Source organism: Sinohyriopsis cumingii, chromosome 17 (assembly GCF_028554795.1).
Source record: "Sinohyriopsis cumingii isolate HCF-2022 chromosome 17, ASM2855479v2, whole genome shotgun sequence".
Lineage (NCBI taxonomy): Eukaryota > Metazoa > Mollusca > Bivalvia > Unionida > Unionidae > Sinohyriopsis > Sinohyriopsis cumingii.
In genome coordinates, this window is record NC_142977.1 from 28,568,591 (window position 1) to 28,581,788 (window position 13,198).

A 13,198-nucleotide genomic window follows, 5' to 3' on the forward strand; every position below is an offset into this window, starting at 1 on the left:
ATAAACCAAATATTTGCATACTTTAAATGACTGAAACAGAACATTAATGATGTCGAATCATATGTCCCACTTACCACGCCAATGCACTCAACAGGACAAATAAAGATAAGCCTCAAAGGAGACATGACCTACATTCACTGATAACAGCAGATGTCCAGTCCAAAAACATCCCAAAGTAACCGATCAAAATGTCGGGGTTGTTGGGATTCTTTTGTGTCGTATTTTCCGTTTCAATATTTAGTCTTTCTGAAGCAGATTCTGCGAGAGATGTGACAGTCCAAGATCTCGTTGCCTTCATACGGGATCTGGAAGCAAGAGTCAGTTCTCTGGACGCTCAGGTGAAACGTCTGAGAGAATCTAAAGCGCAGGGTGCTCAGAATGCACGTGATTGGGAGCAATTATTGAGCTTCATTGGCAGAAAAATTGATGACCATGATGCTGACTTTAATAAGAAAATGGCCGGAATAATGGTAGGATATAACCAAATTGAAAATGAAATCAAAGCGATATCCGAGCATGAGACATTAGCGAAGTCAAGATTAAAGGAAATGGACTACAAGTCCAGGGTCGTCATTATAACCACTGAAAAGGAGGCACAAGAGCAGTCATGTATGGCCGCGTCCCAATGTTTCTATGGATCACATGGTAATTCTACTCATCACTTGGAATTTTAGTGTTTTATAACAAAAAGCATTTCAAATATATCAGAAAGATCGATGTTGGCGTTATAAATATCACTGATTCGAAGAAAAATACAAAAATAACTTTAATAGCAGGTGTTTAACCTAAGTGCATGGTCAATCAGGCGACAGTCGGGCCCAAATATCTCTTAGTTAAATATTTTATCTATACCTATTTTCTTTTCGTAAATCAATATGTAGTGCACTTTAATTCGATCTATCAATCTATCTCCTTTTTGGCTGGTTGATTAATTATAGATACATGTATGGTGGAAATTTAGTAACGAAAGAATGCCTAATATTTTAGGACCATATTGTCGATTATGTTTGTTAAGGCAGATGAAATATGACTTATCAATATGGCTTTTTAGACATATGAAAACTGAACGTAAAATATAAAGCATGGACTAAGATTGTTCTATTAAAGGTTAATTATAATTTTAAGTGCATTCAGGGGAAATTCGAACAGGCAAAGTTAAAACAAATACATGTTTTATTGTTATTACAGTAAAACGACAGGAACCCATTCCAAATGACGGCATCATAGCGTTTTCAACCTACCTCGACCACAACGTATCCAATCTTGCTCCGAATGAATCACTCAAGTACAATCAAGTACTTCTAAATGAGGGTAATTGCTACAACAAGACCACTGGGGTGTTTCTTGTTCCCGTCACAGGCATCTACATCTTCGCCTGGACTGTAGCGGCCAGAGATGACGGTAACATGCAGGTGCCCGATATATATACAAAACTTGTCGTCAATGGCCAGCATAAAACTACGGCCGTGGCAGAAAGTACGCAAGCGCGGGACGACGAGATGGGTACAAACATCGTTATTTTAAGAGTGGAAAAGGGAGATGCTGTATGGATTTCCCATCACGATCGAGGACTGACAAAGGACATCTACTCCAGTGACACCCTGAGGATAGTCACGTTCTCAGGATCCCTCTTGCCGGAATAGTTTGATCGTGGTGGTGTTAGCTTTAGTATCTGACTGAAAGTATATACCGTCAAAATGTTCACAGTGAAAGGAGGAGCTACTTCAGAATATTTAATTACATGGCAGTTCTGAACTCTTGTGAAAAAATAAGAATGAAGAAAATAAAGTTTTCGCAAGGTACACGATTTATTATATTTTAAAATTCCATCATGAGGCAGAGTTAAATTGGTGTCAATGTTAACATATAAATCTAGAGGTGTGATGCTTATATATATATATATATATATATATATATATATATATATATATATATATATATATATATATATATATATATATATATATAATAATAATAATAATAATAATAATAATAATAATAATAATAATAATCATGTGGACTTTGTATAGCGCCTAATCTTTAGCAGCGCTAAGCGCTTTACAACATTAGACAACACCTATAAGATAAAAAACATACAATAATATTGTTACAAAAACAAACACCATGAAATTAGAAAAACATTAAAAAAATAAAAAACACGCTGACAAATTTCAGGTAGGAAACATTATTAGGTCTTTAAGTTTGTTCTTGCAGTCGAAATAAGTGAGTTTTGAGAGCACTCTTGAATGTGATCACTGTGTCTTTGTGTCTAAGTTCAGTGGGCAATTGATTCCACGTTGCTGGGCCCTAGTATGCAAAAGAACGCTGTCCATATGATTTTGTTTTCATAGTGGGAATAATGAGTATACGATTGTCAGAAGAGGAGCGTACGTATCTTGCTGGTGTGTACACATGGCTGAGATCGGATATGTATGTTTGACTACAGTACGACAGTGAAACGTAGCACAGAGAACAACTTTTGTGTTTTATTCTGGATCGAATGGATAACCATTGTAGGGTACAGAGCAGCGGGGAGGTATGCTCTGATCGTGGTACTCTAAGTATGATCCGAGCAGCTGTGTTTTGAACTTTTTGAAGTTTCTGGAGTAGATATTGAGACGAACCAGACAGAATTGAGTTACAATAGTCCAGTCATGAAAGTACTAATGAACACACAAGTATTTAAAGTGGCATCAGCTGAAAGATATTTGCGAATTGAGCTGATGCGTATCAGCTCAAGATATGCAGTCTTGAATATGTTCATGACATGTTGGTGCAATGTGAGAGTACTGTCCAGAGTAACACCTAGGTTTTGTATTGATTGTGTGAATTTAATGTTGGCGTTGCTGATATTTATTGTTTGAGGTAAAGGATGCGAATGAGAAAGTCATTGTGTTGTGATTAGAATGGCCTCAGTTTTATCATCATTCATCTGTAGCTTGTTACATGTCATCCATGATTTCACATAAGAAATGCACCTCTCTACACCTTGGATGGTAGCATCAACTTCAGTTGGGTGGCTAGATTTGTATATTTGGGTGTCATCAGCGTACAATTGGTGAGACACTGGATGATTATCTATGACACAAGAGAGTGACTGAGTGTATAGAATGAATAGAACAGGTCCAAGAACAGACCCCTGTGGAACACAACAGCATAGATTAACTGGGCTGGAGTGTATTCCATTTGCAGACACAATTTGTGTCTTGTTGACCAAGTAGGACTTGAACCACAGTAAGGCTGTATCATGAATGCCAAATACATGCTGAAGACGGTGAAGTAATATATCATGGTCTATTGTGTCAAATGCTGCAGACAAATCAAGGAGGGTGAGGACTGTAATCTTTCCGCTATCCAACGCAGAGAGAATGTCATTAACTACTTTTAGAAGAATAGTTTCCGTACTGTGGCAAGGGCGATATGCAGATTGTACATTGCTAAAAAGACTATTTGAATTTAGATGAGATACAAGCTGGGATAGACCAACCTTTTCTAAGATTTTTTATATGAATGGGAGATTAGAAACTGGGCGGTAGTTCTTTAAATCGTCATGGTCTGTTGCTTGTTTCTTCAGCAGAGGCTTTACAATGGCAGTTTTGAAAAATGACGGGAATTCCCCGGATGAGAGAGAGGTATTAATAACATCAGTTAGTGAAGGCAATGCTGGATCTAAGCATTCACGCAGCAGTGATGTTGGAATTGGATCAAGTTCACATGACTATGGTGCACTCTTCTTCAGGATTGTACGTACGAAATCCATAGAGACAGGTTCAAATGCTGCTAATGGTTGCCGTTCAAATTCTGTTTCCCAACTGTATGGTGACGACGAGTCAATTGAAATTGTGGTATCAAGCTTATCTCTAATGGTTTGTACTTTGTTAGGGAAGAAATTTGCAAACATGTCCGGAAGGTCAACTGGAGAGAAGGTAGTTGGAAGTGGTGTTGATTTGTTCCTTGACATTAGCTTGTTAGTAATCTCGAAGAGCTCTTTGCAGCTGGAACTTTCCATGATCTTAGTAGTGTAGTGGGCTGATTTCGCTGCATGGACTATATTTGTGACATTCTTCTTAGCGACTTCATAGATTTGCTTATGAATAGTGAGTCTGGTGGAAAGCCAAAACCTCAGCTTTACGGCGGTCTCATTTAGCAGTGCGAAGCTGGTCCCTAACACTGCTATACCATTGAGAACTCTTTTGAACTGATACTCTGCACTTGGTAGCTGGGGCATGTTTGTCAAGCAATGAACGCAGACAGTTATCGAGTTGTTCTGCGGTAGGAGGTAAGCAAGTTGTTAGGTTAGCTTGGATGTCGTGCATTAGTTTGGTTCTATTTATCATACGGAGGTTTCTCTTAATAGCAGATAAAGGTGGAGGGTTAGGGACTGATATGTCAAGATGGCATATAATGCAGAGGTGATCTGATGCAAGGTCATGTGATACGAGGGAGGCCCGTAGAATGTTATTATCAGGTCTATGAAGAATCCAGTCTAAAATGTGACCATGTTTATGGGTGGGTTGGTTAACTGACTGTTTGAGGTTGAAAACATTAATGGAATCTATGAGTTTTGATGTATTTGAGTTTCCGGGACAGTCAAAGTGAAAGTTGAAATCTCCAAGAATAATCAGGTTGCCACCTATCGAATTTCCATAATCCAGGAGATTCGGAAACTGCACCAAAAAGAGAGAGTCAGCCAACTCGTTTTTTCTACTAGGAGGCGGGCGGTATAGGCAGAAAAAATGGACTGACCTTTTCTCCAGTGTGAGTGTGGTTTGGACTAGTTCAAACGATGTGTGGTCGAAATTGAATGTTGTGGTGTAGTTAAGACGTTTTATCATGGAGTTCTTTGTGATGACAGCAATTCCATCTCCGCGAGAATTACGGGGGAACGACTTGATGGAGTAACCAGTGGGTGTTAGATCCGCACACTTGGGCTCATCGCCTGATGTTTTAGCCATGTTTCTGTCAGGAAAAATATGTCAACATTTTGGTCGTTAATAAAATTAACTCTTTCTGTGCGCCTTTCCGGTGGCCCTACTGACTGGGCATTGAATAATGCAATGCACAGAGGTATTTTGTAGACAGCTGGCACAAAGGTTGACGAATTAATAGGGATTTGAATTAGGTTATTTAAATTAACGGTCGACTTTTTTTTAATGGTTGTGCCGAAATAAGGGAGATAACTGTGATTCTTCTTCCTGTTCTACGCCGATCAGCTTTGAAACAACGTTTCTTTTTTCCCTTCTGTTTACATTTAGGTAATGATGAATGTAGTCCCAGTTCGTTTAGTCTAGAGCACAATGTAGTGTGGAGAGCCAAGGAGTGATCATTTGAAGCAATTAATGAGGCTCCATCGTAGCATAAACGGGTTGACTGGCGAGTATAACGTGATGGCGGTTTGTTCAAAAACAGTGGAGCAAGACAGCTGAGAAAAAGTCTAATTGTTCTTGTTTCCAAAACAAGGAGATGAAGAAACACATACGAATTTAACAGCCAATACATAATGAACACAATAACGAAGATGAAAACAGGCAAGAAGTACAAATATCATGAAAACGGCACTAAAAAACGGAACAGCTGCTTCAAGCCGGTTAAGCGATAGCGGCCATCTTGTCTTCAATATATGTGTGTGTGTGTGTGTGTGTGTGTGTGTGTGTGTGCGTGCGTCTAAGAGAGAGAAAGAAACAAATTCCGTTTGCTCTTAAAAGAATTCGCGGAAGAATGTATTATGGTCAATCATATGTATGAATCTAAAATATTAGTTTTAAAAGACTCTTATTCACAGATAAAAATATTTATATATGATTTGGTACTGAAAACAATGATGCCTGCCAGTTAGATATGGGAACGCTGGGTTCACCTTTACACTGATTAAAATGTACAGTGTTCAAACCTTTTATAGTAATTTTTCAAACGTTTCATATATTTTGTAGTACCAAGTATTTCAAGCACTAAAAATAACCACTGCAGGATTATAAATTGCTCCTGAAACAGTACATAATCAGTTCCCTCGTCCCCACCCCCTACCATGTCGTTGATTTATATTAGACCGGCATGTTGTAAGGGGCAATATATGGTGGCAGCCGATTTGACATGAGATGCATGCCGTGTTCATGAAGGATGCGATGCTAGTATTGGAGCAGAGCAGAAGCCGCTTGATGCAACTCCGATGCAATACAAATCTTCGGTCTCAGATTCAGCCAGACGTGCATTCAGAAGGGTTCAGTATGGTCTATCGGATAGACAGGTCAAGTTTCAGGAGATATAATTAAATGAAATTAATTCGAGTAATCTTCGGTCTTTTTAAGGTCACCATTGTGATTAAAGAAAGGAAACACCAACGAAGAACGTTAATTGTAGTCAACAGAAAGCAACACTAAAGCCTGTGCAGAAAACAAATGTTTATTGAGTTTATCTAGTTTTGTTTAAGATGACAAAATAAACAGGTTTTAAAAAACAACCTGGGTAGAGATTGTTCAAATATTGACTTTGGTCTTAGAAAAAGGTTTTAACAAATTTAAATGTTAACATTATTAACATTAAACCAAAGATAAAAAGAAATAGGTGTTTCCAAATCAAATGATTCTTTTGCAAAAATGTATTCGGTACAACTCTGACATGTCAAGAAAAATTCAACTTTGTATTTTTAATACAGTGAGTCCTTGTGTTGGGACCTTACATTTCACATCTTTGTCATAACAATACCCTCCATTTGGACCGCTGTCATGCGAGATAAATTTACTCTAAAATGAATCAAATTAAGGCAAAGTCAGTTAAACGTTGTATTTTTGTTTAGTGTAGCTAGGGTGTTACGATCCGATGGTCTTAAAGTAGCTAACAGGAAAAAGCAAAAACCAACAAGTTTAGTAAAATTCAGAAAACAGTATATCTCCATAAAATACAAAGTAAACATTTATAATAAACTATTATTAGGAATTAAGTCCTCAGTAGTCATAACATATTTATTACAAGTTAAAAAATATAAAAGTATCCCAAATGAATTACTGTGGTGTTCCGAATGAATTTTAAATATTGAATATTCTGAATTGCCAATAATCTTAAATTGGATGATGTGTCAACAGCCTTGATGTATCACAATGAATAAATAACAATTTAAAATTTTAAAAAAATGATTTAATCCTAAAGTCAATTAGCACTTTGTAATTGCAAAGAAAAATTTAAATAAGTAAATCCTCCGAACACAACTTAACTTCTAGTAAATAAAATGGCAAATATCAGGTAGACCAGGGATTTCCAAGAGGAAAACGAATGTCTTAAACTCCGATCCAAGTAAACATGTTTAAAAAATGACATTAGTAAGGTAGGACTAAAGTCCTACACTCGAGTATGGACAAAGGACAATCACACAATGCTAAATTAAATATACATAACAACAGATACGGTGGAATTTCGTCAGCTATAAATGATATCATTACTTTAATTTAGCCAATTATCTGCCAATACATTGAACTGTACTTCCTCACAAAATTTTTCATATATTTTTCTGATTTTTCATGGTGATATTTTAACCAACGAAGAATGACTGGCATCCCTGACATACAACAAATTGCAGTGGTGAAAGGGTATTGTTCAAATCGTGTATGGGGCACAGACAGAAGTATATCCACTGAAGAGAACACTACAAACCAAGTTCATACTTGTCCAGTAGGCACCGTCTTTGGGACACAGTCCTATCGAGTGTTATGTGCAGTCAGAAAAGAAACGTATGATGATGTACCACAAGAGAGAATACTTTGTAACAAATCTGACCACATTAAAAATAGATTGCATACATTTGTGCATTTAATTTGTATTTATATAACTTTTACATGATTATAAAAGATTTACTTTTCATCTTATGGTGCTACGTGTTTATCTTTATTTAGAAAGGTTACTTCTAACAGTTTTCTGCAATTTAATATTTTACAATTTTAGAACTTACGTTGCTATATATCAAGTAATCTGTTAATGAGCCATTAACCACTATAAATACATGTAATAGCTGTTGTATTTGGGATGTTTGTTTCATATTTGCTTTTTAAAAACTTTTTAAATATGTGCGATATAGCCCGTATTATGCTGACGTGCCGTTAATCATTTAACATACCTACATAAATACGTACACGCATACAGGACTGCATCTTTACAATGATGTCGAAAGATTCATTTTCCAAACATTTTCTGCAAACATTTTTACTTGAACACATATAAAAAAAGTTTGCGGTGATCTACCATGACAGAAAATCTTGGACATATTGAGGGAATGTCGTTTTCCTACTAAAGATTGGGTCCACACCTTTAAGGATTTTATACTTTATTACGTTCATAATTTGTTAGCTTTTACAGAATTATAAAATACTAAAATATTTCTTTTTCCCTGTTTATCATGTAGCAAAATGCTTATAAAGCATTTACAAGCATGCATGAATACGTACTACACACACACACACACACACACACACACACACACACACACATATATATATATATATATATATATATATATATATATATATATATATATATATATATATATATATTGATTTTAAATGTAAGACAACGAAAAGGAGTCAAGTCGCAATCTTTGTCTTGACACTTCATTGAGCGACTGAGTACGGGTCACAGATAAACCTCGATAGTAACATGACCCACATGACAAGATTACTACCGACGTTCATGTAGTAAAAGTGAACAGTAAATTAAACCATGGGAATAATGGCATTACTTGGTTTGTTTTGTTCCATGATACCCTTTGTTTGTATTGTTCTTTCTCAAGCTAATGCTGCGACCAATATGTCAACTGAAAATCTCGTTACCCTCGTACGAGAACTGGAAATAAGGGTCTGTTCTCTGAATTCTCAGGTGAAAGTTCTGAAGGAACATAAAACGCAGCACGCGCAGAGTGTACATGAGTTAGATCAGTCCCTGAGAATAACAAACAGAAAAATTAATGACTCTGATACAATATTCAATAATTTGATGGAGGTTCTAGATTTGGAGCGGGAACAAATCGATCGTGAATTTCAAGAACTGTACGCCCTGGACAAGCAAGCGGAATCAAGATTCAACAACCTGGGACACACCTTAAAGGCGGTTAATGTTTTCACGGGTTCCGATGTGACGAAGAAATATTGTGAGGCCGTGTCTAACTGTGCAAATAAGTTTCAAGGTAAACATGTTAATGCTTTGTTATTTTCTATTCTATATAATAGGTGGACAGTACATTTAATAATCATGATGTATACCAATTTAGCAACGTCTTCAAGCAACAAACATGATCAGACAAATCGTATACGTGTTTACAAATTATATACTTTCATTGAGATTAAACTGAGATGATTGTTTTCTTTCAATGGCGTCATGACCTTCGCTAATAAAGATATACCATTAATGGACAGATGAAATAAATAGAGGATATTTTTTTTTCCTACGTCAATGCCGGTTATATTTCATCGTGTGGTGCTCAAAAACGCGATATGCCAGTGACCGGCGAGGCCACGAATTAAAATATATAGATTTTGTACTACACGAAATATATCCAGTGTTAAATTAGGAAAAGAACATTTTCGTTTTATAATATACCAAACCTTCTTCTGAAAAGAAGTTTTGAACATTAAATTCTCTCTTGGGTACAGAACCTCACCCCACGTTTCGAAAGTGCATCTCATAAAATTGATTGGCTAATTATAAAATATGAGTGATTTGAGATAACTATTGATATTTGTTTACATTTGGTGTGCTAGTTTATCATATTAGACCTCACAGTCATGTCCGACTTACCGCTGCAAAAGACCCAGAGGTTTTACAGTGTTCCCAAACTAGCATCAGGAAAATAACTTTTTAAAGAAGCAAACGGTGTGATTCAGATATTTATGTCAAAGCTATTTTCCACGCCTCTGAGGAAAAGCGATTTTCATTTATCGCACAAAATGCTTGTTTTTGTTGCTGTAAATATCACTTATATTTACACGCACAACCAAGCGTTGCATGACGGAAAATATCGTATTTTCACGTGAAAATACTCAGCGGGATATTTACTTTTCTTTCCCTAATACCGGATATATTTCATCGTATGGTAACAAAACATTTTAACGAGTGGCGAGGCCACGAGTTCAAATATTTCCTTTTTGGTACCACAAAATAAAATATAGCCAGCATTAACGTAAGAAATTACAAGTTTCTTTTTTTATTACATACTAAACTTTCTTCTGAATCTAATTTTAGAATATTAAACTCACTTTTTGACACAGCACGCAAACACCCAGACCTTTTCGTAAATTTATCTCACTTTCATAGGCTAATCACATAAATATACTTGACTTAAGAAAGCGGTAGGATTGTGTTGACCTAATCTATCGCAGTAATATTCTTTTCATTTTGTATACTATTTGACCCTATCAAAAAGCAATCCAAGTCCGATTCAGTAATATTCAGCAATGCATAACAGCGCGTTGGTCGTTGTTGCCAAGGAAGTAAGGGGAAATAACTCCGGAAAGATACAACGGCGTCTGGTCAAATTTCTTGTCAAAGATTAATTTCCATGTCTGCAGTGGTAATGGACGGCAGTTTCTATTTATTTTTTTCTAGCTCACAAAGTACTCATTTTTGTTGCTGCAGGTACAAAGTTTGTGCGAACAAAAAATCAAGCGTCGCATGGCTTGATGGGAAATCTTGTATTTTCGCATGTTAGCATATAAGGATATAATTTTTACTTGTGAAAATATAGGCATGAACAAAATATGAAATTTATTTCGTCAATAAGTTTCCATATTTCACATTTAAGCATATAATTCAAGAATATATTTTCTTACATATGAACATAAGAATTAAAACAAATATAAAAAATAATTCACGAACAATTTTCACTTCAGTATATAATAAGCTTTGTTCTTAAGGCAAATAACTTTGCATTTCGACAGCATACTAAATTAATAATTTAGATGATGGTCACTTACAATGCCAAGACGGGGCAGAAATGGGCTTATTTGTTTAGTTGATATTTTGTCCGATTTATTTACTAAACCGTATGAAATATTTTGAAGCCATATCGAAAAGCAACGTTTTATCTGAGAGAACGAACTAATTAAAATACAAAGAAAGGGGAAAATGAAAGTAGCAAATCAATGAAAATTTTACCAAACGGTCAAACACAAAAAAAAAATGTTTTCTTTCTTTGTAACGCACGTATGAACAATTCGATTCTAATATCGGGTACTGGGGTTGGGGGAAAGGTTACTGACTGGTTGATTCTTTGGGTTATAATATCATGTAATGGGGTTGGGGGAATATTTTAATTTAAGATGACAGACATAAGATGTGTTAAATTTTTAATGTATTTTACAGTCAGGCGACAACAAACAAGCCCAAACAACGGTGTCATAGCCTTCACTGCCTACCTCGATCACGCCATACATGATCTTGGTCCGAATCAAGCGCTTAAGTTCAATCAGATTCTGTTAAATGAGGGACATGGATACAACCAGTTTACCGGCGTCTTTACAGTTCCAATTGGAGGCATCTACATCTTCTCCTTTAGTGTTTCCGCCAGAGACGAGGGTAACCTATCGGCTCCTGATATATGGATGAAACTTGTCGTCAACGGTGAACACAAGGCTACTGTTGCAGCAGAAAGTATGAAAATCCGTGACGATGAGATGGGTACTAACATAATAAATTTACGCGTGGAGACAGGGGATGCGGTGTGGGTTACACACCACGATCAAGGAAGCACAAGAGACATCTTCTCCAGTGACACACTGAGGGTCGTAACATTTTCGGGAGCTCTGCTGTATCAATAATTCCATAGTAGCCACATTTGTTTTATTAATATTGTGAACGCAAATTCTGAATATAGATATTTTGTGAATTGTGGGACTTCTTCCATATAATATTAATAATTGTGACTTACAAATTTATCATCTATAAAATACCAGCTTTACCCTTTCCTCATGAGTCGCCCTAGTCTCTGAGTCTCTGTCTGCCTGATTTCCTCTGGAGCAGTTCTGGTATATATATATATATATATATATATATATATATATATATATATATATATATATATATATATATATATATATATATATATATATATGGGTCGACCTAGTAACTGAATGCTGTATTTCCTCCCGAGTCGTCATAGTCACTTTATGCCCGGTTTCCTCCTGAGGCGTCCTAGTTACCGTATGCATGATTTCCTCTTGATTTATGGCCGAGGGACTAAAACTGACACTTTTTATGCTGAAATCAGGAAAGGACGTTTTGCACATTTTTATCTCAATGTGATGAAACATATTAGACTTATGAAGCGCAGCAATTTTTAGTAGTCCGTTATTATTACAAAAAACTATGGCATATACATTTTAGATAATTTTCATAATATATAATTGATGTGCCTTAACAAGCTTTCAGATAGAAAATTTCTAAAATTAAAATAATATCGAGTAAAATATCCACATTTTCAAGCATGTGTATGTGTGATTGGATTTTTAGTCATTTTAACAATTTTTCAGTCATATCATTACAATGTATGCAGTGTGGCAATTTATAGTGATGTCTAGCAGTGGAACATCATGCCGCAGACATGTAGCATGATGTCCCACCCAGTTATATTATTCTGACACCAGGCTGACCTGTCCTAACACTAACTTCTTAATCCTAAGCGCCTAGTGATGCAGCTGTTAGTACAATTTTAATAAGTCTTTATGACTCAGCCGGGGTTCAAACCCGTGACCTTCCGCATCTAAGTCTGACGCTCTAACCACATATGCCACAGGAGCGGTCTCCGGGCTATTGTTTCATTAGCACATTCAATATTGGAATGTATTTGGAACACCATTGGCATTCATTCGGAATATTCTATACCATTGGACTTGTGTAGAACGTTTGGAACTATTTGGGATTAATTCACAGTACTGTATGTTCTCTTTGAATGTTCACTCTTGTTTTCTAAGGAAATACAATATTTGTTGAATGTTACTAAAACAAATTGTACTCTTTTCTGCTGCTTTGTTTAATCTGTTAAAAGGAAAGGATTTGATCAGAACTATTCGATTCGAACGTTCAGACATTTTCTTTGGGATATAACACCATAACGATAACCGCGGTTGTGATTTGAGACTACACAATTATATTTTATTGATTTTTGTTGTGTCTATGTCATTGGCAAATAAGTGTGGCTGTTTGTTCTTAGATGTCTAAGTGT

At 36.0% G+C, this 13,198-nt stretch overlaps 2 protein-coding genes across 2 annotated transcripts; both read left to right on the forward strand.

Moving 5' to 3' along the window:
• The first annotated feature begins 144 nt into the window (after nt 1-144).
• LOC149778326 (uncharacterized) lies at nt 145-1,802 on the forward strand. Its single transcript, XM_089938309.1, has 2 exons — nt 145-645; nt 1,189-1,802. The coding sequence occupies exons 1-2, from the start codon at nt 189-191 to the stop codon at nt 1,641-1,643; spliced, it is 912 nt and encodes a 303-aa protein (XP_089794435.1). The 5' UTR covers nt 145-188; the 3' UTR covers nt 1,644-1,802.
• A 6,857-nt stretch (nt 1,803-8,659) lies between these two features.
• LOC149778327 (uncharacterized) lies at nt 8,660-11,864 on the forward strand. Its single transcript, XM_089938310.1, has 2 exons — nt 8,660-9,166; nt 11,341-11,864. Exons 1-2 carry the CDS (start codon nt 8,704-8,706, stop codon nt 11,793-11,795), a joined length of 918 nt encoding a protein of 305 aa, XP_089794436.1. The 5' UTR covers nt 8,660-8,703; the 3' UTR covers nt 11,796-11,864.
• The last annotated feature ends 1,334 nt before the right edge of the window (nt 11,865-13,198 follow it).

Excerpts from the sequence above, each read along its gene's own strand:
- LOC149778326 (XM_089938309.1), top strand. The coding sequence starts at position 189 with ATGTCGGGGTTGTTGGGATTCTTTTGTGTCGTATTTTCCGTTTCAATA. Across the intron at positions 646-1,188 it reads ATGTTTCTATGGATCACATG|TAAAACGACAGGAACCCATT; the intron begins GTAATTCTACTC and ends TTGTTATTACAG.
- LOC149778327 (XM_089938310.1), top strand. The coding sequence starts at position 8,704 with ATGGGAATAATGGCATTACTTGGTTTGTTTTGTTCCATGATACCCTTT. Across the intron at positions 9,167-11,340 it reads CTGTGCAAATAAGTTTCAAG|TCAGGCGACAACAAACAAGC; the intron begins GTAAACATGTTA and ends TGTATTTTACAG.